Source organism: Phocoena sinus, chromosome 9 (assembly GCF_008692025.1).
Source record: "Phocoena sinus isolate mPhoSin1 chromosome 9, mPhoSin1.pri, whole genome shotgun sequence".
NCBI classification, from domain to species: Eukaryota; Metazoa; Chordata; class Mammalia; order Artiodactyla; family Phocoenidae; genus Phocoena; species Phocoena sinus.
Window position 1 is genome coordinate 27824372 of NC_045771.1, and position 23033 is coordinate 27847404.

At 37.5% G+C, this 23033-nt stretch overlaps 1 protein-coding gene across 1 annotated transcript in view; it reads left to right on the forward strand.

Annotated features, from left to right (window-relative positions):
- The first annotated feature begins 465 nt into the window (after nucleotides 1-465).
- Nucleotides 466-23033, forward strand: part of SLC13A1 (solute carrier family 13 member 1) — a 56392-nt gene continuing 33824 nt past the window's right edge. The window contains exons 1-5 of the mRNA XM_032643055.1: nucleotides 466-590; nucleotides 2444-2580; nucleotides 4951-5138; nucleotides 5754-5811; nucleotides 5890-5938. Coding sequence (XP_032498946.1) covers nucleotides 555-590; nucleotides 2444-2580; nucleotides 4951-5138; nucleotides 5754-5811; nucleotides 5890-5938 — 468 coding nt within the window. The 5' untranslated portion in view covers nucleotides 466-554. The remainder of the gene's footprint in view (nucleotides 591-2443; nucleotides 2581-4950; nucleotides 5139-5753; nucleotides 5812-5889; nucleotides 5939-23033) is intronic.

Genomic DNA, 23033 nt, shown 5'->3' on the forward strand with positions numbered 1-23033 from the left:
TCTTTCCCTGTAAAAAAGTACACCAATACTTTTCTTCTAGGTTGATTTCCCTTTTTAGTAGAGGGAGAGGAAGGTCAGTGTGCATGGTTCCCACCCAACCAAGAAATGCAGTGAAAAGGCAGGGAGTACATTTCACAGGCCAAATGAAGGTGAGAGCAAACAACTATATACGCTGACATGAAAACTGACTGCATGCTGTTGTCTGTTTTGAAGAAAATGTGAAGGAAACATAACAAATAAGGATGTTTTTATGTCATTGGTTTTTCATGTGTATTAAATTTTGACTCTTGGAACCCCTCAGAAATAACCGTTTTGCTGCCCAACTCAAAGGGGCAGGGACTTCAGAGTTTCTTCATAACTTTCTCTGTGACTCGACTCTATCCAGCAAATGTGATTGTGATTTGAATGATAATTGCCCAGCCTCATTATTTCACCTGGCATTTTGCCTTTGTTCTGTCCAGGAAGCAGAATGTGCCTACATCCTGTTTGTCGTTGCCACGTTTTGGCTGACAGAACCTTTGCCTCTGTCGGTAACAGCTTTGCTGCCTGCCTTAATGCTCCCTATGTTTGGGATCATGCCTTCCAAGAAGGTAAGTTCTCCTGCGAATGTTTGACATAATTAGATTCCCTACTCCATGCTGCTACTTCCAATGAGAAAGCTGTATTTAAAAGGATCAATAATCCTGTTGATAAGGCTTCCACATAAGTCCTCCAAACTTCCAGCTGTTTCTTGCCTCTAGAATTCTGCATGTGTGTCCACCTTCAGGTGGACAAAAACAAAACACAGACTGTGGCTTCTTGAGTCATGTGTGTCAGTAGGAGAAATGTGTGTCCAATCTTCCCAGGCTGACATCCACGCCCGGTGCCTACCTCCCAAGAAAAGGGCGAATTCTTTCACGTCCGGCATCAGCTTTTTCTAGTCAACAGAATTCAGTCTCACACAGTGTTGGAAAAGCAATTTTTGTTTCTAATGAAGAAAAAGCTTCCCTGTTTTCTTTTCCAGAAACCTGCCATTTCAGAAGATAAGGCCAAATTAACTTTCACATGGATTTCCATTTTTGTTCTTGCTGAGAGTTTATTCATGCTGAGAGGTGTTTCTTACCTTTATACAATCTAAGGGTACCCATCTGAAGAAAATGGATTCAGTTTCCCATTAAAAGCATGAAATGCACTGAAACCAGAATATCTATCTCCATGCAGCTTTCAGCCACCCAGCACACAACTGCCTAAACCACAGCTGAAACATTCTCAGGCAAGATGTCATGTTCAAGATGCCAGGCCATGCAATTTATCACCTTTGGATTTCTATCTTCTGCCTGGGCCCAGTACTGCTTTCACGAGGCTCATCTGTCCTGTAACATGGGTGGAGACTTCCGTTTTTTAACTAACCTGTAATACCCATGATACAGTTTTCTTCCCCTTTCCGCGGGAGAAGATTTTACCACAGCCTTGTGATTCAATTTAAGCCAAGCATTTCGTAAAGTCAGGTCTCTTGAATATCAGTACCATGAGGTATTTTTAAATAAGGTTTCTATGATCAGATAAGTTTGAAAAATATGTAGTATAGGGTATCCCACACTTTGAGAGTGATAGTATACACTAGTGTTTAAAGGTTTTGAGAAGGCCTACAAGAAAGAAAATTCTAGAATCATAGAAAACTCTGTTTTTTAAACTTATTTGACCACAGAAACTTTTTTTTTTTTTTTTTTTTGCGGTACGCGGGCCTCTCACTGTTGTGGCCTCTCCCATTGCGGAGCACAGGCTCCGGACGCACAGGCTCAGCGGCCATGGCTCTCGGGCCCAGCCGCTCCAAGGCATGTGGGATCTTCCCGGACCGGGGCACGAACCCGTGTCCCCTGCATCGGCAGGCGGACTCCCAACCATTGCGCCACCAGGGAAGCCCAGAGACTTTTTTTTTAAAGAAAAATATTATGTACCTTTCAGAGCATTCTTTGGTAAGTCCTGCTACAAGTGGTTGCCCAAGTATCTGTATACTCTACTAGTCTCCACTCAAGATACAAGAGTGACTGCAGTTTTGGTATAATGGTGGTGGTAAAGATATTGGCATGGCAAAACTTGACTTGAGATTTTCCCAGATCATAGTCATGGCCGTTCTGCCATAGGAGTACAAACTAATTAACCCCAGTTTACAGACGGAGAAATTAAGGCATAGAAGGCACCTGCCTGATGTTGCTCAGCTCTTTAAAAACTTAGTATATGGGTACCCTTTTTTCTTTTCTATATACTTTTTTCATAGCACTACTGTTTCTGGGTAAGGATGTGGAACTTATTTAAATTTGTATTCAAACACATCTACATTTCTTTCAACAAAATAGAAAGATCATGTAGTTGAAGGTCAAAGTTAAGTGCAGTGAAACAATGTCTTTCTGGTGCAATGTTTTCCCCCCACCAACGTAAATAATGGGTTTAACTGTAATTTCAGGTGGCATCTGCTTATTTCAAAGATTTTCACCTACTGCTAATTGGAGTCATCTGTTTAGCAACATCAATAGAAAAATGGAATCTGCACAAAAGGATTGCTCTGAGAATGGTGATGATGGTGGGTGTGAACCCAGCATGGTAAGTACTGTGTTTACCGTTCCAGGTTTACATTCCAAACAGACCATTTTTGCGCAGAGCAAATAAACAGATAAGTAATGCATATCCAGACAATCATTTGTATGGCAGTGTAAGTCATGACTTTTTTTTTCTCTGCAAATATGAAAATGATATAAAAGGTACTTGAGGGGCTTCCCTGGTGGCGCAGTGGTTGAGAGTCCGCCTGCCGATGCAGGGGACACGGGTTCGTGCCCCGGTTTGGGAGGGTCGCACATGCCACGGAGCAGCTGGGCCCGTGAGCCATGGCCACTGAGCCTGCGGGTCCGGAGCCTGTGCTCCTCAACGGGAGAGGCCACAACAGTGAGAGGCCCGCATAACACAAAAAGAGAAAAAAAAAAAAGGTACTTGAGTTGGAGGAGGAAAAGAAAGAAAACTTTCCCACTGCAGGTCTAATTACAGGGAGGTTGGAATAAGTGGACACAACTCGTTCACCTTTTATACACTGTAGGAGTCAAAGCTGAGAGAAGCCTTGAACCTCAACAGACAAGACTGACAGACATCAGAGTAGATTTCAGTGCTATCTTGTTTATTTGGCTGATTACACATTCAAGACTCTTTCAAGAGTATCCTTGATCATCAGGGAGGATGTTAAGAACCAAAGACATTGCTGACAAAATACAAATATGTGCAGAAAAATTCTAAGGTGAACATTTCTCTTTTTAAATGAACTGTTCCAAAGTGAAGCAATTAAGAAGGTTTATTTATAGAATGTGAAATCACTCATTAGACTGATTTTCCCCACTAAAATAAATGCTTTTTTCCATTAAATTAATTGGCTGTTTTGGTTTTAATTCTAGCTCTTGTTAAGAACATAGATGGGAGCTAAAAAAAAAAAAATTCCAGTGTCATAATCATTTACTTAATGGCATTATGCTTTAAAGCCTTAGGTGGTTCTTCCCTTCTCATCTTTCTTTAAAACATAGGAAAACTGTATTGAATTATGTTGCATAATTCGTTCCAGGGTATAACCACATCTGTGTTTATCATTTATGGAGCAAACTGTTTTGTTAAATAGAAAAAAATTCAATAACTTAGATCAGACACATTTTTTAAAATATCTGTTACTTAAAAATTTTATGACATGTATGTATTAAGGGTATTTCACTCTTACAATGAAATGGTGTTCCATGCCTCTTAAAGTGCTGTAGAAATGTGTCTCTTTTCCTTGGCCACCTGCTCACTGGCCCCAGGGGGTGAGGTCATGCACTGCACAGTTAGGCAAGGGTCCTGTCCATTATACCACTAAGCGGTTTTTCAATTTAAGGCGTTTTTACCACGCAGAAGTTTTATCAGTTCCTACCCTTTGTGTACTGAAAGATTTCTGGTTTTGCCAGTGCCTGAAGTTAAAATTGTTTCTTTTTTTATTATTAAGAATCACTTCTTGTTTAAACAGTTTTCTTTTACACATAGAAAATATCCACCTTATCTGTAGCTGGAATTTATAGTGTGGAATTTTCTTATAGATCTATTTCAAAAGAGACTCAGAGAATTTCATAAATGGCTCTATATGGAAAGATGTGCTTCTGAACGATTTTCTTGGACCTCCTACTCAAGAGATCATGTTTTTTTCCCAATTGTGATTTTGAAAGCTTATAGACATGGTTTAAAATCCTATAATCTTAGGTATGTTATTTTTTAAGGGAGAAGAATTACTCTATTTGTAAGAGGAGACAATGTAATACATCCAGTCTTGACAACAGGCAGGGATGTCAGATTCAGGAGACCATGAATAATTGAATCTACAGAAAATTCTGAAACCTCATTTTAGCTAGTGATTTTACCCATTTCCTCCACCCACCATATATTGAACCAGAGTAGTTAACAAGTAAAAAGCAGATTTATAAATATTAACCTCCCTCCTTGCCCTTGTGCCTCCTTGGCACATATACTAATAATCAGAGATACGACCCAAACATAAAAGAAAGAATAAGGGATCTTAAATGCAAATGCTGACTGCACCTTATCTTTCTAGTATTTGAAGATGTGTCATCTGTAAAGGGCATTCAAATATTGGTGTAATATTATAAGCTGTTACACCATCTACCAACTTGCAGTTTGATTATAAGTTTTATCATTTTTCTAGTTTCAGAGAGAAGATTCTTATGGTTTTCAGGGAGACAAACCTCGTAAGAAATCTGCCGTTACATGTGCCATTTTGATCTCTACCTGGCTATAGCTGTCCTCAGAGTTCCTCATCTGGGAGGAATCTTAACCTTAACCTGTTTTGAAAAAATTAATTCACAACTCATAAACAACATCCTTTACAGTTAAGTGATACAGAGCTGGTGAAGCTAGAGAGCACAGTTCATAATAAAGGCCCTCTCATTTCAGGCTGGCCTTGGGGTTCATGAGCTGTACCGCCTTCTTATCTATGTGGCTTAGCAACACCTCTACTACTGCCATGGTGATGCCCATCATGGAGGCTGTGGCCCAGCAGATCATCAGTGCTGAAGCAGAGGTTGAGGCTACTCAGATGACTTATATCAGTGGATCAACCAACTATGGACTGGAAACAGATGGTATCACATGTTGATTTGGCCACAGTGGGGTCTAGTCATTTGGGCAATAGAAAAAGCTCAAGAATTCTGGGTTATATTTTGAACTAATTGTCCATACATGCATGATGGGAATTTAACCTTCTTCTTTCTCTATTTTCCAGTATTTATACAAGGGAATTACATTTACCCAAATATTTTACTTTCAATTAATGGTTGAATTTACATTCTCTAGCAAAAGGGAAAGAATAAGTATGACTTTTCTATCCTCCAGCCAGTCTGTTAGAACTTTCTCTGTCTTTCATGCCTTTATCAGTAGACCTCCAGGTTACTCTTTTATACTGAAATGACTTTCCTGCATAATATTGGGAACGTTTCATTCTTATATTCTATTTGGAAACAGCATCACATTTTACCTTGGTTATTTCTGGTCTGATAAACTGCTCTGATGCAGTGAAAAAAAGTGTTGGGAGGATATTGGTGTTTGTAAAATACTTTATTATGATGACTGTTATGTCAGTACAAGGTGATTTTGTTTATTTTCAGTTTCTAATAATGCTTCCATCTTCACACACACACATACACACACTGATAACCCTTCATGTAAATTATTATTTTTTTCTATTTAATGTTTTGCAGAAAATGTTAACGGACATGAAACAAGTGAGAGAAAAGAGAAAACAAAACCAGTTCCAGGGTAAAGAATATTATTTTGATTAGGATTTTCTGAATTACATTTTAATAAAATTATAAACTGGGTCAATTTGTTTTTCAGATACAGTAATGATGCAGGGAAAATTTCAAGCAAGATGGAGCTGGAAAAGGTACATTAAATTTGATTCTCTCTGAATAATTATACATAAAATTATATTAGATTTGCAGTTAGATACGTATGCATTTTAAAACCTGTTACTTGCTTCCTTGTCTATAAATTACTTTACTTGCTTACATCAAAGCATATTGTAATGGTTTGATAAGCCTTCATGGATGGACTGAAATCAACATCCTGATAGGAAACATTTTAGGCTCTGAAAATCAGCCTCATTTTCTCCTTTTACCAGGTTCATGGTGATGGCAGTTAGCATATGTAGTTTAAAGAAATATAATGCTAGTCTCAGAATATTGTTTCATTTTCTTATTAAAATCTTGCCTTTTTATTAGGCTCATCCTATTTCTTCCAGGGTATGAACTTAGAGCAACTCCTATTCATGTAATTACAATCCAGTTATCTTTAGTGTCTTCCTTACCACTAAATTCAATGCAGAATTCATGAGCTGCTACTGTCAAACACAGATGGAGGAGTTGTTGTAGCTATTCTGCCTATTTAAGGAAGGAAAGAGGCTTTTGTAAACTGTCCCATAGAATTCATTTCCCCAGAATAAATCAATGTAAAAATACTATACTAGGTTGTATTGGGAGCAATATATCTTGAGACCATTGAAAAATAATCCTGCATAGAAACAGTCCAACGGTAACCATGGCATTAGAAATATGAGAGTGGGGCATATGTTCCTTCCTCAGGCTATAATGCATTAGCATGCAACTCAATAGGAAAAAGAAAACTTTCTTGTTATTTACAGAAATCTTCAAGGAAAGAGCAAATTTTATGTAAAGAGAAAACTAATACAAAGATAAGTTTTAGACCACTAGCTACAGGGTGTATTAAGGGTTTTTAAGATGAGAATTGAATACATATTTATGAAAACATTATCATCTTTAGGGAGAGAAGTAATTCTTTTAAAACATAGAAAATCAACAGTATGCCCACTGTATTACAGAAGAATGCATTATAAATAGGCTTTAAAAACTGCTGGATATACTTGCACTCGGTAACTTTCTTGTGGTCATCTTTATAAACCCAGTTTTCTGGCGTGATGCCTAAATTTGGCTTCCAATGATTTGACATCCAACACTGTCCTAGGCATTGTAGGAAGGTCTGTTGATGAAAAGACCTACTCCTTACCGTAAGCAGCTCAGAGTCTAATGGGGAAGATGGACTTTAAAAAAATGCATGACATAGGGCTTCCCTGGTGGCGCAGTGGTTGAGAGTCCGCCTGCTGATGCAGGGGACACAGGTTCGTGCCCCGGTCTGGGAAGATCCCACATGCCGCGGAGTGGCTGGGCCCGTGAGCCGTGGCCGCTGAGCCTGCGCGTCCGGAGCCTGTGCTCCACAACGGGAGAGGCCACAACAGTGAGAGGCCCGCATACAGCAAAAAAAAAAAAAAAGCGTGACATAAATACCACAGCAAAGGTGCACACAGAGGCCAGATCTCCCAGAAGCTGGAGCAACTAGCTCAATCTAGGAATATTGCCAGAGGGAATGTGAGGTAAAGGGATTTGAGTCTGGAGCAAGATGTCGTGTGCAATCAGGGAAGTGCAAACTCCATGAGCACAGGGACTGTGTCCACTTGGTTCAGCATATAATCCCCTAGCACATTCCATTGTTTGACAGAGAGTAGGTATTCAATAGATATTTATCTTGACTAATTAACGAAGGAGAGAAAAAGGAAGAGGTAACATAATCAGAGAATAAGATGAATTCAAAGACCCCAAAATGTTGAGAGCAGGGCTTTTTTTGGGGAAACATCTCCAGTCCAGGTGCCAGGAATGAGCTGTGGAAAGTGAAATGTTTGGATAGGTTGGACCAGGTTAAAAATTGCTGTTCATGCCATGCAAAAGAGTTTAGTTCATCTTAAGGGAAATAGAGAGCTTTGAAGCCAGGAAGCAGCATGTTAAATTCTGCCCTTTGAGAAGCTTACTGTGGCAACAATGTGAAAGGCAGAGGGTATGGACCTAATTGAATTTTTTGATTAATCTGACTTTGTGGATGAGAGAGGGAAAAGAATAGAAGATGCCTCTGCTACAGTAAGCTAGGTAAAGGCAGATGGTGATGCCACAGACTGAGATGGGAAACACTGAGGGGAAATAAGTTTTCAATGGGGAGAAGTAAGGTAATTGGGGTATATTTTAGGCAGTAAAGATTAAGATCTGAGTTTGGAAGAGAAGACCTTTGAACAATGATTCTATGGTCTTTCTAGAACTTTATATATACAAATTTAGCTTGGTGTAAAAGAAAAATTAAGGGATCACTTTTTTCTCTGTGCTATTTATAAGAGATCACATGCAAGTATTTTTTACATACTGTACATTTAAGATATGTTTTGATTTTTAGCAGTTACACATCTCTTCTCAGATATAAACATATTGTATAGTTTGTGTTATAAGTATAATAAATTGCACCTGTTCTTTGCTAGATTTAAACTAGATAATTTAAGATTAACTGATTATGTGGAAGAATCTATATCTACTTAATCTAGCTATAAAATGGAAGGGATATTTATATTCATAATGTTTTAGTCTTCTGCTTTTTTCATGAAGTTGGTGGGACATTTTATTGAATTAAAATAATTTCTGTGTGGTTTGGCTTTGAATCCAAATATTACTCCTTTTGAGAGGGGATGGTTTAAAATAAATTTCAAAGAAGAGAAAAAAAATGAAAGTCATAGATTTTTTTTGGTAATTTGCACCATTTTGCCATGTTTTTACACATCTGAATCACCAACGTGTTGATTTGATATACTCACATATTGCAAAATGATCTCCACCATAGCTTTATTTAACACCTCCATCACATTACATAATTACCATTCCTTTATTGCAGTGCTAACATTTAAGATCTACTCTCTTAGCAACTTCCAGCTATGTATATAGTATTACTAATTATAATAATCATGCTGTACATTAGATCCCCAGAACTTATTCATCCTAAAACTAGCAGCTTGCACCCTTTGACCATCATCTCCCCATTTGCCCACCCCCAGCCCCTGGTAACCACCACTCTACTCTCTGTTTTATGAGTTTGGCTTTTATGGATTCCACATATAAATGATACCATGCAGTATTTGTCTTTCTCTGATTTATTTCACTTAGCATAATGCTATTATAATGATAGCCATTCTAACAGGTGTGAGATGATAACTCATTATACTTTTGATCTGCATTTCCCTGATGGTTAGTGGTGTTGAGCACCTTTTCATGTACCTGTTGACCATTTGGATGTCTTCTTTGTGAAAATGTCTATTCAGTTTCTCTGCCCATTTTTCAATTGGCTTGTCTGGGGATTTTTGTTTGTTTGGTTGGTTGGATGTTTTTGCTAGTGAGTTGTATGAGTTCTTTATATACTTTATCAGTCCTAAAATAATATCAGTCTATTATTATTAATAGAACTGCAAAGTTTTGGTAGAGATGATAACGATGATAATTTTCCCACTGCTGCTGCAGCGGCTGATGGTGAGGATTATATGCTGGTTTTGAAGCTGATGGATATTCAGCAGTTCCTCAGATTCCAGGAACTCATTAAGAAGCACTCCTATCTAAGAGTCATATTCCTAAGCTGCATACTTAAAAAAGAGATGTCTTCCGTGACTCACCAAGTTCCCTTTTCACTATAGGCAATGGCCCACCCATTAGCAGAACTCCCTACTCATGCCCAGAATAAAAATGGTGGGTAGGTACTTAGACCTAACTGACCATAAATTCTATATTACTCCAAAAGTAGCTGAAATATTTTTAGAGAAGAAAAGGAACAAGAAGAAAGGAAGACCCCAAAATGACACTGACATACATGAGGGAATAGATTTGTCAGGTTCCAGTGGAGCAATTGGGAGACCAATCATCACTCATATTATTTTCATAAGAAATGAGTTCCAGGTTTCCAAAAATCAATTTTTACATACCAAGAGAAGAATCAAGTTGCTATATATTTTCCTTCTTTCAAGCACTAGTATTAATCAAAGAGATACCTCAGATTTTTACACTAGCTCAATTTCTAAGCCTCCAGACATCTTTGAATGAAAGGAACTGAAAAATCAGTACACTTTTAATGAAAGGCCTAAAATAATTGTTTTCCATTCATCTTATATAATTTCTTGTTCCCCAAAGGGAAAAATTCAAAGGAAAATTTCCTTGAACAAATTGAATTTTGCTTTTAATTACGTGTTATTTAGTTTGGGGGTGAAATTCTTATTATTCAAAATCAAATTCCGTAAAAGGGCACTCTTTAATATTCTCCAAAAATTCTAAGAACCATATAACAGTAATTAGCATGGGTCATAATGTCAGGGACTAGGGGCATTAGTGCTGCCGAGTAAGGAGATATCAATTCTAGAATATCTGGCCCCTAGATCAAATGTAGAAAAGGAATTTTAGATTAGATCAAGTAGGTGCTACAAACAAAAGTTCTTCTTGATTACTCTTGCCTTCTCATAGACCGCGTGAAATTCGGCAGCAAAGCCAATTGTTAATGCCTCTCAGACCTCACTTGAGACAACTCACGGGTCTCCTTTACTCATCCTGCCAAACCCTGCGGTTTATAGAGAGGTGAGCAGAAAGAGAGAGAGAGGGAGAATGATTGAGAGAGAGAGAGCCTATTACACACCCTTTAGGAATCACAGCAGCATCAAAAAGACAAGAGATAACAAGTGTTGTTGAAGGTGTCGAGAAAAGGGAGCCCCCTGTTCATTGTCAGTGGGAATGTAAAGTGGTGCAACCACTATGGAAAGCAGTATGAAGGTTCCTCAAAATATTAAAAATAGAACCACCATAGGACCCAGCAATCCCACTACAGGGTATATATTCAAAGGAAATGAAAACAGGATATTGAAGAGATATCTGCACTCCCATGTTCATTGCAGTAGCCAAGATATGGAAAAAACGTAAGTGAATGAATGGATCAAGAAGATGTGGTATGTATAGACCATGGAATATTATTTAGCCACGGCAAAAAAGGAAATTCTGCCATTTGCAATGACATGGATGAAACCTGAGTGCACTATGCTAAGTAAAATAAGCCAGACAGAGAAAGACAAATACTGCATGGCTTCATTTATATATGGAAATCTTTTTTTTTTTTTAAAGTAAAACTCATAGAAACAAAGAGTAGAAAAATGGTTGCCAGGGGCTGGGGCAGGGTGGTGGGTAGGTAAATAGGGAGAGGTTGGTAATAGAGTATAAGCATTTGGCTATAAGATTAAGTCAGAGGATCTAATGTAAAACATGGGGACTAGAGTTGATAATACTGTTGTATGGTTGAGATTGGCTAGGGGACTGATACTTGAATGTCTCACCAAAAAAAAAGAAAAGGAAAGAAAGAAAAAGAAAGAAAGAGAAACATGAGGTGATGGATGTGTTGATGGGCTGGATGGGGGTAATCTTTTCATAATGTATATGTGGATCAGATCACAATGATGTACACTTTAAATATCTTACAATTTTATTTTTAAATTATACCTCAATAAAGTTGAAAAGGATCATGGGATATTTAAAGTGTACATCATGGTGATTTGATGAAGTATGCATGGTGAAATGGTTTCCACTATCTGGTTGATTGGCACATTGATCACCTCACATATTTATCCTTTTTTCTTTTCTTTTTTTTTTTTTTTGGTGAGAACATTTGAGATCTACTCTCTTGGCAAATTTCAATTGTCGAGTGCAGTGTTGTCAACTCCAGTCACCATGTTTTGCGATGGCTCTTAAGTCCTTACTCATCTTATAGCTGAAAGTTTGTACCCTTTACTTGGTCCTTTTTTAACCTGGCAGTTTTCTGTGCCTCTGGGAATACAAGATGAAGTTGAACTTTCAAAAGAAATTGTAACTATTCTACTCACTGATCCAATTTATGAGAACTCATTCCATTCAACTGAATTTGGAAGCCTCATTATCAATGGTATTAAATCAGAACAAAGGATGATATTTCTAACATACACTGGGGATCCAATATGCCCCACAAAGAGGCTTCACTAAAGTGAAGGTAAATGCCTGGGTGTCAGCAAACAGGTCACACACGATCCACGTGAAATTCTGCCAGGTGCATCTTCCGAAAGAAAAGAGAAGTGGGTGGCAACCGTTGGTGAGGTAAATTCACTTCTGAGTAAATAATTTAGTTTAATATTCATTAAAAAAAGAGAGGAATCATAGCAGCAACCTGTGAACACAACCTCACTCAGATTTTAATATTTATTGTAGTCAAAGTCCTAGCTGGGCTCCACTGGTTTAACAAAACATTTTGTTATTAAAGAAATAACTGACTATTGATGATACCTCTTCTTCCATATATCTTTCATTTTTGAATCACAAAAATGTGGTTCTTCACATTTCATATTGTTAAAATATTATCTAGCAAATAACATGAGCTTAGCCATGTTGGAAGCATCTGTACTTTCCTCTAACTGCACAATAAACCTCCCATACCATAAAATTTATTCTAATACTGTACTTTGTTTCCTAAAATCTTCAACAATATTTTTCTCTTCATATTCCAATGATATTTCCTAACAAAGGAATACATTTATTTAGTCCCCAAATTGTTTTTCATATATCTTGATTATGAAATATTTTAATATATACATATTTAAAGAATGTAACACAAATTTTAAAGAATAAAACGAATAAAATGGTATTTACCAACACCCCAGCCTAAGAAACAGAACATAACAATTTCTAGAAATATCCATGAGCTCTTCTCTGATTCCATCTCCTTTCTTCAGACCATCATATCCATCCCCTTATCTACATAGCCACAGTCCAGAATTTCATGTTAATCATTTTCTTATTTTCTTTTCAGTATTACCACATATTAGTTACTTCTTCATCTCAACAAAGACCAAAATTAGCAATAGTTTTAATAAGATAGAAATAGGCTGGTATGGTGGCTCCACAATCATGATGACCTTGACTCTTTCTATTCTTGCTCTGCCATCCTCAGCACTTGATGGCTACCTCATGGTTCAAGATGGCTGCCTCATCTCCCTCTATCCATTCTCTGTTCCAGCTAGCAGGAAACAGAAAGGAGAAAGTAGAAGGCATATACATATACTTAGTAATTATTCTATTACTTTCCTGGATTCAGAATTATTCATATTTTCTATTTCTCCTTGAGTTTTAGTTATATTTTTCTAGGAAATTATGCATTCCATTTCAAATTTAGTAGCATGTTGTTTATAATATTCACTTATTACCTCTTTAATTTCTACAGTATTTTTAGTTATGTATCTTTTAGTTACTAATATTTTTACTTATGCTTTTAAACATTTTTGGAATAATTCTTCCAAAAGTATGTTGATTTTATGTCTTATAAGTCTTATCAAAGAACCAGCTTTTGGCTCTTTTGATCCTATTTCATGCTCTACTTTATTAGTTTCTTCTCTTTATTACTTCGTTCTATTTTATCTTTGCATTTAGTTTCTGTTCATTTACTTTTAAAAGTATACATTTGCATTACTTTTTTTGAGCTTTTCTTCTCTTCCAGAGTAAAAATTTGAGGAGACAAATTTTCTTCCATTTCTTACACTTTAGCTGTATTCCATATTTTTTAGTTCTTTGTGTTTTTTGCTTTCCATTACGCTAGAGTCTTTGATCCATGAGCTGCTTAGACATGTGATTTAAATTTTGAAATAAATGAGTCTTTTGTAGCTACTTTTTGTTTTGTTTTTTTATTTCTAACATAAATTTACTGTGGTCAGAAACTGGTCTGTATGACATCAGTTCTTTTAAACTTGTTGAGGCAGATTTGTGGACTAGCATGTGGCCAATTGTGATAAATACTTCCTTGTGCTAAAAAAGGATTGCATATTTTCAACTTACTGGGTGCAGTATTTTCCAAGTCTATAGATCAAGTTTGCCAGTTGTGATTTTCAAATTGTCTGTGACCTAACAATTTTTTGTCTGCTTAACCCAGCAATTAATGCAACTGTTTTGTTAAAATCTCCCTCCATGATGTGGCTATATCTATTTCTCCTGATAGTTCTGTCAATTTTGGTTTCTATATATTTTCAGATTATGTTATTATGTCCCTATCACATAATAATGTTTAGAATGTTTATATGTTCCTGGTTAATTAACACTTTTACCATTTTGCAGTGTCCCTCTCAATCTATGGTAATGTTTTGGGGTCTTTGAGTTTGTCTGATGGTAATGTAATAGCAATGCCAGCTTTCTTTAGGTTAGTGTTTACCTTACATTACTTCTATCCCTTCACTTTCAACAGTTCTATGTCCTTATACTTCAGATGTTTCTCTTATAAAAAGCATATTGTTGGCTTTTGCATTTTTATCCAGGTTAGAAATTTTTGCCTGACAAGTTTGATCCCCTTGAACTCTCTGTGACTTTATAAATTTAGAATAATTTTTAGTGCCAGATTTCTATTTTTTCTAAATATTTATTCTTTCCATCTCTCTTTCCTGCCTTCTTTTTTATTTTCTTTTTGTTCTTTATTATTTATATCCTACACACACACACACACACACACACACACACACTTATACTGACGTCCTATGCTGCTATATTATTTATATATCATTTCAGTCATTTTTACCACTATAAAAAGAACAGGATTTTTTTCTAATAGCATGTATGTTTTGATTTTTTGCTCTTCACTAAGAGATTACAAAGGAAGCTTCTACATACTTAACATTTAGGATATAACATTTTGTAAAATAAATCCTGGATTTAATTGATTTTTGACATTGCTAGAAACAGAATTTTTACGAAAAGTCCTGTCTCGAGTGCTAAATTTTGAATATCTATTTGTTATACTATTACTATATAAACAAATATCCCAATTCACAATATGCATCATAATTCTTTATTAACTACAGTGGGTATGAATCCTATTTCAAGGAGTCTTATTGATAACTTCAAATCTGTTACCAGCTCTTCTGAGTTGTTCAGGTTATTGCTAATTAGATCTTCTCTAGATCTTCATGAAGAATTCATATCACAAGTAGGAGAAGGATATATTTTATATTTATATTATATTTTCTTGTATTATCGTCATTCTAGGTGTGTGTGTTTTTTTTTTTTTTTTTACATAAGTCATTTCCTGTAGAAATCATGTACAGCCGTAAGCACATTATGGGAGGGCTAGTTTAATTAAAACTAGAAAGGATAATTTGTTATCCACTTACCAAGCCCACATAAACTCAATATGCCAAGAGTGAACGAAGTGGGCAGGGCCCTATTGTCAGTCCCTCTGTGCACATAGAGCTTTCCTCTCCTCTCCCTTTACCTCCATCATCCACCAATGTATGGGCCATGAAGGCACTAAGGTCAATCTGTGCAATAATTATTAGTCAAGAATCATTTATTTCTTGGGGATTTTTTAATGTAAAAAGAGAAATATCGCGTCTTCCAATAAGATGGCAGATTGAATAGGTCCATTTACCTTCACTCTATCCCAAATCTCCATTAAAACAAGAATAGATTTTTAAGTCATACGTCACAAATATAAAAATATCAAGAGAGGAGATGACAGCAAAATCATTTTGGAAGCTGGAAAGTTAAAGATGCCTCAGTTATCCCATGAAAGTGGAATTCTAAGTCAACAGTAAGTTACAAAAGTAAGCAATCTCAAGTCCATTCTCTAGTAGGTCTGCGTCTTTATTCCTGTTCTGCCCCTAGCTTCTTCATGACCTTTTTTTTTTTTTAGATTCCATATATATGTGTTAGCATACAGTATTTGTTTTTCTCTTTCTGACTTACTTCACACTGTATGACAGACTCTAGGTCCATCCACCTCACTACAAACAACTCAATTTCGTTTATTTTTATGGCTGAGTAATATTCCATTGTATATATGTACCACATCTTCTTATCAGGCTGGGGGAAGGGTAAGCTGGGACAAAGTGAGAGAGTGGCATGGACATATATACACTACCAAATGTAAAATAGATAGCTAGTGGGAAGCAGCCGCATAGCACAGGGAGATCAGCTCAGTGCTTTGTGTCCACCTAGAGGGGTGGGATAGGGAGGGTGGGAGAGAGGGAGACACAAGAGGGAGGGGATATGGGGACATATGTATATGTATAACTGATTCACTTTGTTATAAAGCAGAAATTAACAGACCACTGTAAAGCAATTATACTCCAATAAAGATGTCTAAAAAAAAAAAAAAAATCTAATTTACCTAGCAGCAGCCCTCAAAGTTTTTCAAAATGTTGAAAAGTGAGGGTAAGTAAAAAAATTTTATGCAACAGTTAAATCCACAAATTTCTTCCCAACCTCTACATGGATGCAGCTGCTGCTCCTCCACCAAACGGAAGTGTAGTCTTTATTTATTTATTTGTGGTACGCGGGCCTCTCACCATTGTGGCCTCTCCCATTGCGGAGCACAGGCTCCGGACGCGCAGGCTCAGCGGCCATGGCTCACGGGCCCAGCCGCTCCGCAGCATGTGAGATCTTCCCGGGCCGGGGCACAAACCCGCGTGCCCTGCGGCAGGCGGACTCTCAACCACTGCGTCACCAGGGAAGCCGGGAAGTGTAGTCTTTTGACACAGTAAAGCAGACAGGAAGGAGTTCAGGGTCAGGAACAGATTTCACAATGAAAACAGGGACACTGAGTAACAGTTAATATGTTGAATGGTGAGAGCCCCACCTTCCACCCCACTGTCCCCAACAACCAGGCCTATTCCCTCCAGGTGACAGTAGGCAAGGAACCAGGAGGTTTTTCTTTGGGGAATGCAATGAGCACAAGAGAAAAGATGAAAATATATAGCATTGGGTTTTCTCAAAAAAAGCTCCAGTCAGATGATACTATATATGTGCCCACAGTCAACAACAAATCCCAAAGCACATGTACAGGACTTCCAACCAGCTTTTCACTGCCTTAAATATGAGCAAACCACCAAAGTTCCTGGATATCTGAAGACAGCCTCAGGCATGAAAGAGAGAGACGCAAACAAACAAAAAGGAGACAGAAACTTGCAGGAAACAGAGACTGTGCAAGAAGTTGAAAACACAAGACAAGAAACTATCATTAATATATTCAGAGAGGTGAACAAAGAAATTGCATTCATGAAATATGAATGACATTCTATAAAAGAGGCACGAGAAGCAAAAAATAAATATATAAATAAAATAGAAAATACATAAAATACAAAATATCAATATAATGTAAAGATATAAAACATAAGTGGAAATTTTAGTATACAAGGAAGAAACAGATAAGAAAATAATAGGAGTTTCAGAAAAAGAATAGAGAAAACTGAGATTACATCAAAACTCAAGAAAACTTCCATAAAAGAAGAATATAATTTTTATGACATAAAGTCCCGCTGCGTGCCAGCAAAACTGACGAAACAGATGCACACAGGGAAGGGCTCTGAGAGTTCAGAACATGGTGAATGAAGAGAGACCCTAAAAGTTTCCAGAAAGGGGGAAAAACAGATTCCTTAAGATGAAAAGAATGGCAGAAGACTTCTTTATACCAACACTGGGAACTCCCAGGCAATAAGGGGGAAATGGCTTCAAGGAAGAAAATGACTAGATGTAGGACAAGCAGAAAAGCCCTGGAAGAGATGTCTCTAAGACAATGAAATTGGTAGAATATTTGATGTAGATTAGGTGTCCTGTCACTTGATTGTTCGAAGGGAAGATTTAAACAACCAGGGAATATTTGGGGCTGATTTAGTGGTATCCACTTAGAAAGCTAAGCAAGTAAGCGGGGGACACAAAACAAAAGTAATATAAATCCCATTGCTCAGCTGTTAACAGATATCTAGACAACATTCTGAACACTGAACTCTGCTCTAAGCAAACTTATGATATAGCCATAATGGGAGAACGATGGAGACATGAAAAGTATAAGTGTGTTCAGTGGAGGATGCTGTGAAAGATAGCTAAATTCTCATCATCTAACATAGTGGAGTTTTAACTGTAATGCTTTTAACTGAGAAATCAAGAGATGGTATCATATGAATACTGTTAAAGTAAGTGCAAATAAATGTCCAAAAAGAGCTGGAAGATTTTAAACTGGCTGTCTTTGGCAAGCAGAAAATGGTTAGCAGGAACTAATATTTTGTTCAGTTTGCCTTGAATAAATATAGAAATATAAATAGAACCCCTAATGTTTTTATACCACACTCACCCAAATGAATTATTTAGTACACTGCATTGGAGACCACTGGTTTAGTTCATGGTGATTCTTGTATGCATTATTAGCACCCGGGGTTGGTGCTAATCACTGGAGTCTGCAATCACTACCACCAGGTGGCAATAGTGAGTTATATCTGGACCTGCAGGATTTCTGTTCAGAAATGACCCTTGAGCACCACCCAGTTATCTTAGGATTCTGAATTTGGTCATGTCCTGGACAAAATGTTTTCAGTCACTTGAAAGAAGTTGTGAGACATACTCACAAGGTCTTAGATGTCATATATTTGTGGGAAATACAAATGTACGATGACAACTGGGATTGAATAAAAACACACTAAGCAATATGAAATGTAATTAAATGTAAAGTTTTAGATGTAGGCTAAAAAACTCACATAAATAAAAAGTGTTCTGGAAGGCAAGATGACACAAGGGAAATTACTGAGAGGGGACTTGGATACACAGAAATCTGCTTCAATTCTGCTGTGACCATTAATGTCACACTGAGATTTATTTTTGCTCTTCTGAAAATTCAGGTCTGTGTACCAGATTATCTCTAAATACTATCTGTTCTAATAGTCTATGATTCTTTTATATATTAAAAAAACTTTTTTATGATTGTGGAAGATACAAAAAGTATCAAGAAGGTAGCAGGTACTCTCATATCTTGACACATTTCATTTCAGTCTTATTTCTAGGCACATATGTGTATGTAGATATATTTTTAATTTTTTTTTAAATTACATCGTTCTGTACATTTAATTTCACAGAAGTCTCTCATCATGAAACATAAAACAAGTACTTTCCCATTCACAGTATAGCCATGGCAATGTCCTTTGGTCACCAGCACAAGAGGTTTTCTCTGGCCACTTCATCCCTGACTGTCTCCAGCCTCACCCCTCTAGACACTTTGCTTCTCCCTTCTTCACTTTGGATTTTTTTTTCTCTCCCGAACTCCTAGGAGAATATATTACCCCCCGCCAATTCCTCCTCCACTCATGGAAAAATGTAATGATTAGTCTGATAATCTGCAAATATGTGCTCTCAGGGTCTGAATCTTACTTTCTACCCTGAGTGACTTATTCCAACACCCTCTTAGATTAGGGTCAAACACTTGGTCTCAGGTTGAAACTACTGCCTTGAGCAGAAGATTAATTTGCTAAGGACACCCCCCACTCCCTTTTATAGTTTCTGTACCAATCGTTGGCTTAATTAGTGGCTCATCTCAGACTTCCTTAAGAGCTGTATTTTCCTGCCCATTGCCCTCTACTACTATCCCTCTGGTCCTCAACTTTTACCCCTTACTGCAGTATCGTCTCTTCACAGTAGTTCAGTCCAGCAATCACAGGCCCTAAGTAAAAACAGTAGAGCTGACTGCATGGGATTCATGTTTACTGGCTAGATAACGCAAGTGGTGCACCCCATGCCACCCCCCAAAGACCTCCGCTTAACCCTTGATGTGTTTTATGATATATTACCATTACCATTTACTGCAGGACTTGAATTTAACTTGAATTTGTAATGCTTTTCTAAATTGTCCACGATATTTGCAGAAACATCACCTTTTGTGCTGTAGCATTCATGTATGTTTTAAAGTCTTTATATAGGAAAAAAGTACGAGAAGTCCATAAGGTCTAAAGCATGCAAACATGTCAATATTTTTCTATTTTGATTTTTTAATTTTATACCTGTCAGTGCAGTTTTATCATTTTATATATATGACTGCATATATACATATATGAAGTCCAATTTTTTATGAAATCCAATTTTTTCTTTGTATTTTTGAAAGTTTTAATGTGATGATGAGAAATTACATGCACATTACGTCTTTAAGTTTCCATTTCTCATTATCAATTTAATAATATCCAAATTATATATCACTTTCTGATTTGTGTTTGAAGTCTCTCCTTTAGTAAAATAGCTAATAGTTAAGCCCTAAGTTTCATTTGTCATTTTGTATCACTGATAAGAACTTTTAAACTTATTTTACTCTTTTATTTACATATCCTTTATTTTTCAAATTTTCAATGGAAAGTTTTATCATGTAGAAAATACAAATCATTCCCATGTAGGAAATATAAGGCAAAGGGAGACATCCGTAAATTAACTTATTTGGGGTGAAGGGTAGATACATTTGGGGGCTAACCTTTAAGTTAATTAGAAAGTAAAAGGCAAATTACAATCCAATGTCCTGACCCTGCCATGCTAAATGCCATTCCCACATCCATGATGGCTTTTAGTGAGCAGACATTTTTTCCTATCATGATTTCTCAAAAGGATCTTTCAGTGCCAATGTCACACACAGCATGCTTATCTGTATGAAACGGGGCAATTCTTCTGTCCACATATTTCTTAAATACATCCAGTTCTTTTTTTTTTAAAGGCTCAGTGTGCAAGACAGGTCTGAAATAGGCAAGAATTGGAGACCTATAAAGAGGTGATTACAGTAACTCAAATCAGAGATAACGATGACTTAGACCAAACGTGATAGTGGAGATGGAAAAAACCCAACAGACTCCAGATGTATTTAAGAAGATACAATTGACAGGATTTGGTGGGATGAGGAAAAGAATGATTTCAAGGAGGATGAGAAATATTGTGTAGTGGCTGAGGGTATGAGCCCCCCATGGTCTCAAAATTCAAGTCTACCATTTCCAGGCTCTATAACCTTGGGAAGCCATTTAACCTCTCTGTGCTTCATGTCTTCGTGTGTAAAGTGGGATACTAGCAGTACTACCCTCATTGTGTTGTAAGAAAAATGTGAATTAAATCATTTATTTGATTTTAACCTGAAGCAGTGCTTTTGCATACTAGGCACACTCTAAGTGTTTGTAATCGTGGTGATGGTGATGCTATTAGCTTATATAGATGATCCTAAAGAACAGGGTTTGAGGAAGGAAATAATGAGTTCGGTTTTGAACATTTGGGGATTGGAGTTTTATTTAAGACATTCAAATTATGTCGAACAGACAATTGGATTGATAGGTCTAAAAGGAGAAGTCTGGCTGAAAACAAGTTTGGTGGTCTGGTTTTATCTTTCATTAAAACAATGAAAACATATGAGATTTCCTAAGGAGAAATATTACTATGAGAAGAGACAAGTACTTATGACAGAGTTTCAAGAAATTCCAGTTTTAAGGAAGGATCAAGGAAAATGAACTGGCAAGGGAGACAGAGGAACAGGCAGAAATGTAGAAGAAAACCCAGAGGACTGAGATATCACAGAGCCCAAAGAAGAGTTCTGCAGCAGGAAGGAGTGATCAACTATCTTAGGTGCTGCTGAGAGGTCTACAAACCTGACACTGAACAATATCTATTGGGTTTAGTAATATGGAGGTTATCAATAATCATAGCAAGTACGTATTGGTGGACTGAAGAGACAGAAGCCAGATTGGAGAGGTTAAAGCAATGGAGTCAGTGAATGCAGACAACTCTTTTGAGTAGTTTGATTGTGAAAATGGATGTGCTGTGGGCAGTAGTTTCATTGAGAGGGGGGTTAAGAAGGCCTTCTGTTTTTCTTTTGGAAAGATGACTTGAAAATGATTAAACTTTGGTGGGAAAATTCTAGTGAGGTCTATTGTATAAGGTTTCTGAGAAGGCCTGAGAGATTGGGGTTCAGAAACTAGTTGGAGGAGAGAGATTTACTCTCTTTGTATGTAGAATACGGAAGGAAGGGCAGATGCAAGTATGTTTCTACCTTTGACAGGGAGACTTCTACCAGCTTCTATTTTCTGTGTGGAATAGGAGGCAGAGCTACCCGTGAAGAGTGAGAGGAGGGAGGTGAAAAGAGAAGTGGGAAGGTTTTAAGTTTTCTTGTGGAGACAGGTAGAATCATTTGGTGAGAGAAACACAGCAGGGTAGAGGTGCAGCAGTAACAAAGCAGTTGAAAGTTGTGACCATGAACGTTGGGAGCCTAATCTCCCCTACTGTGCGTAATTTTCTTTTTCTTTTTTTTATAAATTTATTTACTTTATTTATTTTTGGCTGCATTGGGTCTTCGTTGCTGTATATGGGCTTTCTCTAGTTTCGGCGAGCAGGGGCTACTCTTTGTTGTGGTGCGCAGGCTCCTCATGCGGTGGCTTCTGTTGTTGCAGAGCATGGGCTCTAGAGCACAGGCTCAGTAGTTGTGGTGCACAGGCTTAGTTGCTCTGCGGCCTGTGGGATCTTCCCAGACCAGGGCTCGAACCCGTGTCCGCTGCATTGGCAGGTGGATTCTTAACCACTGCACCACCAGGGAAGCCCTACTCTGTAATTTTCATCAACAGAACTTGGCTGCTCAGGGGCAGACGTGACGCAGAGAAAGTAAATTGTTGGGTTAATCCAAAGTTAAAATTTTGCTAAAGAACTATCATTCTAAAGAGAGACAAGAGAGTTTAGGGTTTTGCTGAGAAAGTTACTGATGGTGGTGATGGCTTCATGGGTGTATAATTATCCTCAAACTCATCAAGTTGTATATATTAAATACGTACAACATTTTACATATCAATCATACCTCAATAAAGTGGCTTTAAAAATAAATGCATTTGGGGCTTCCCTGGTGGCGCAGTTGTTGAGAGTCCGCCTTCCGATGCAGGGGACACGGGTTCGTGCGCCGGTCCGGGAAGATCCCACATGCTGTGGAGCGGCTGGGCCCGTGAGCCATGGCCGCTGAGCCTGCGCTTCCGGAGCCTGTGCTCCGCAATGGGAGAGGCCGCAACAGTGAGAGGCCCATGTACCGCAAAAAAATAAAAATAAATGCTTTTGACCACCTAGAGGGGTGGGATAGGGAGGGTGGGAGGGAGGGAGACGCAAGAGGGAGGAGATATGGGGATATATGTATATGTATAACTGATTCACCTTGTTATAAAGCAGAAACTAACACACCACTGTCAAGCAATTATACCCCAATAAAGATGTTAAAAAAAAATGACTTAAAAAAGAAAGTTACTGAATTGGTTTACCAAGAAATCTAAACTGGATAAGAAAGGAAGTGAAGAAAGGAGAGGACCAAAC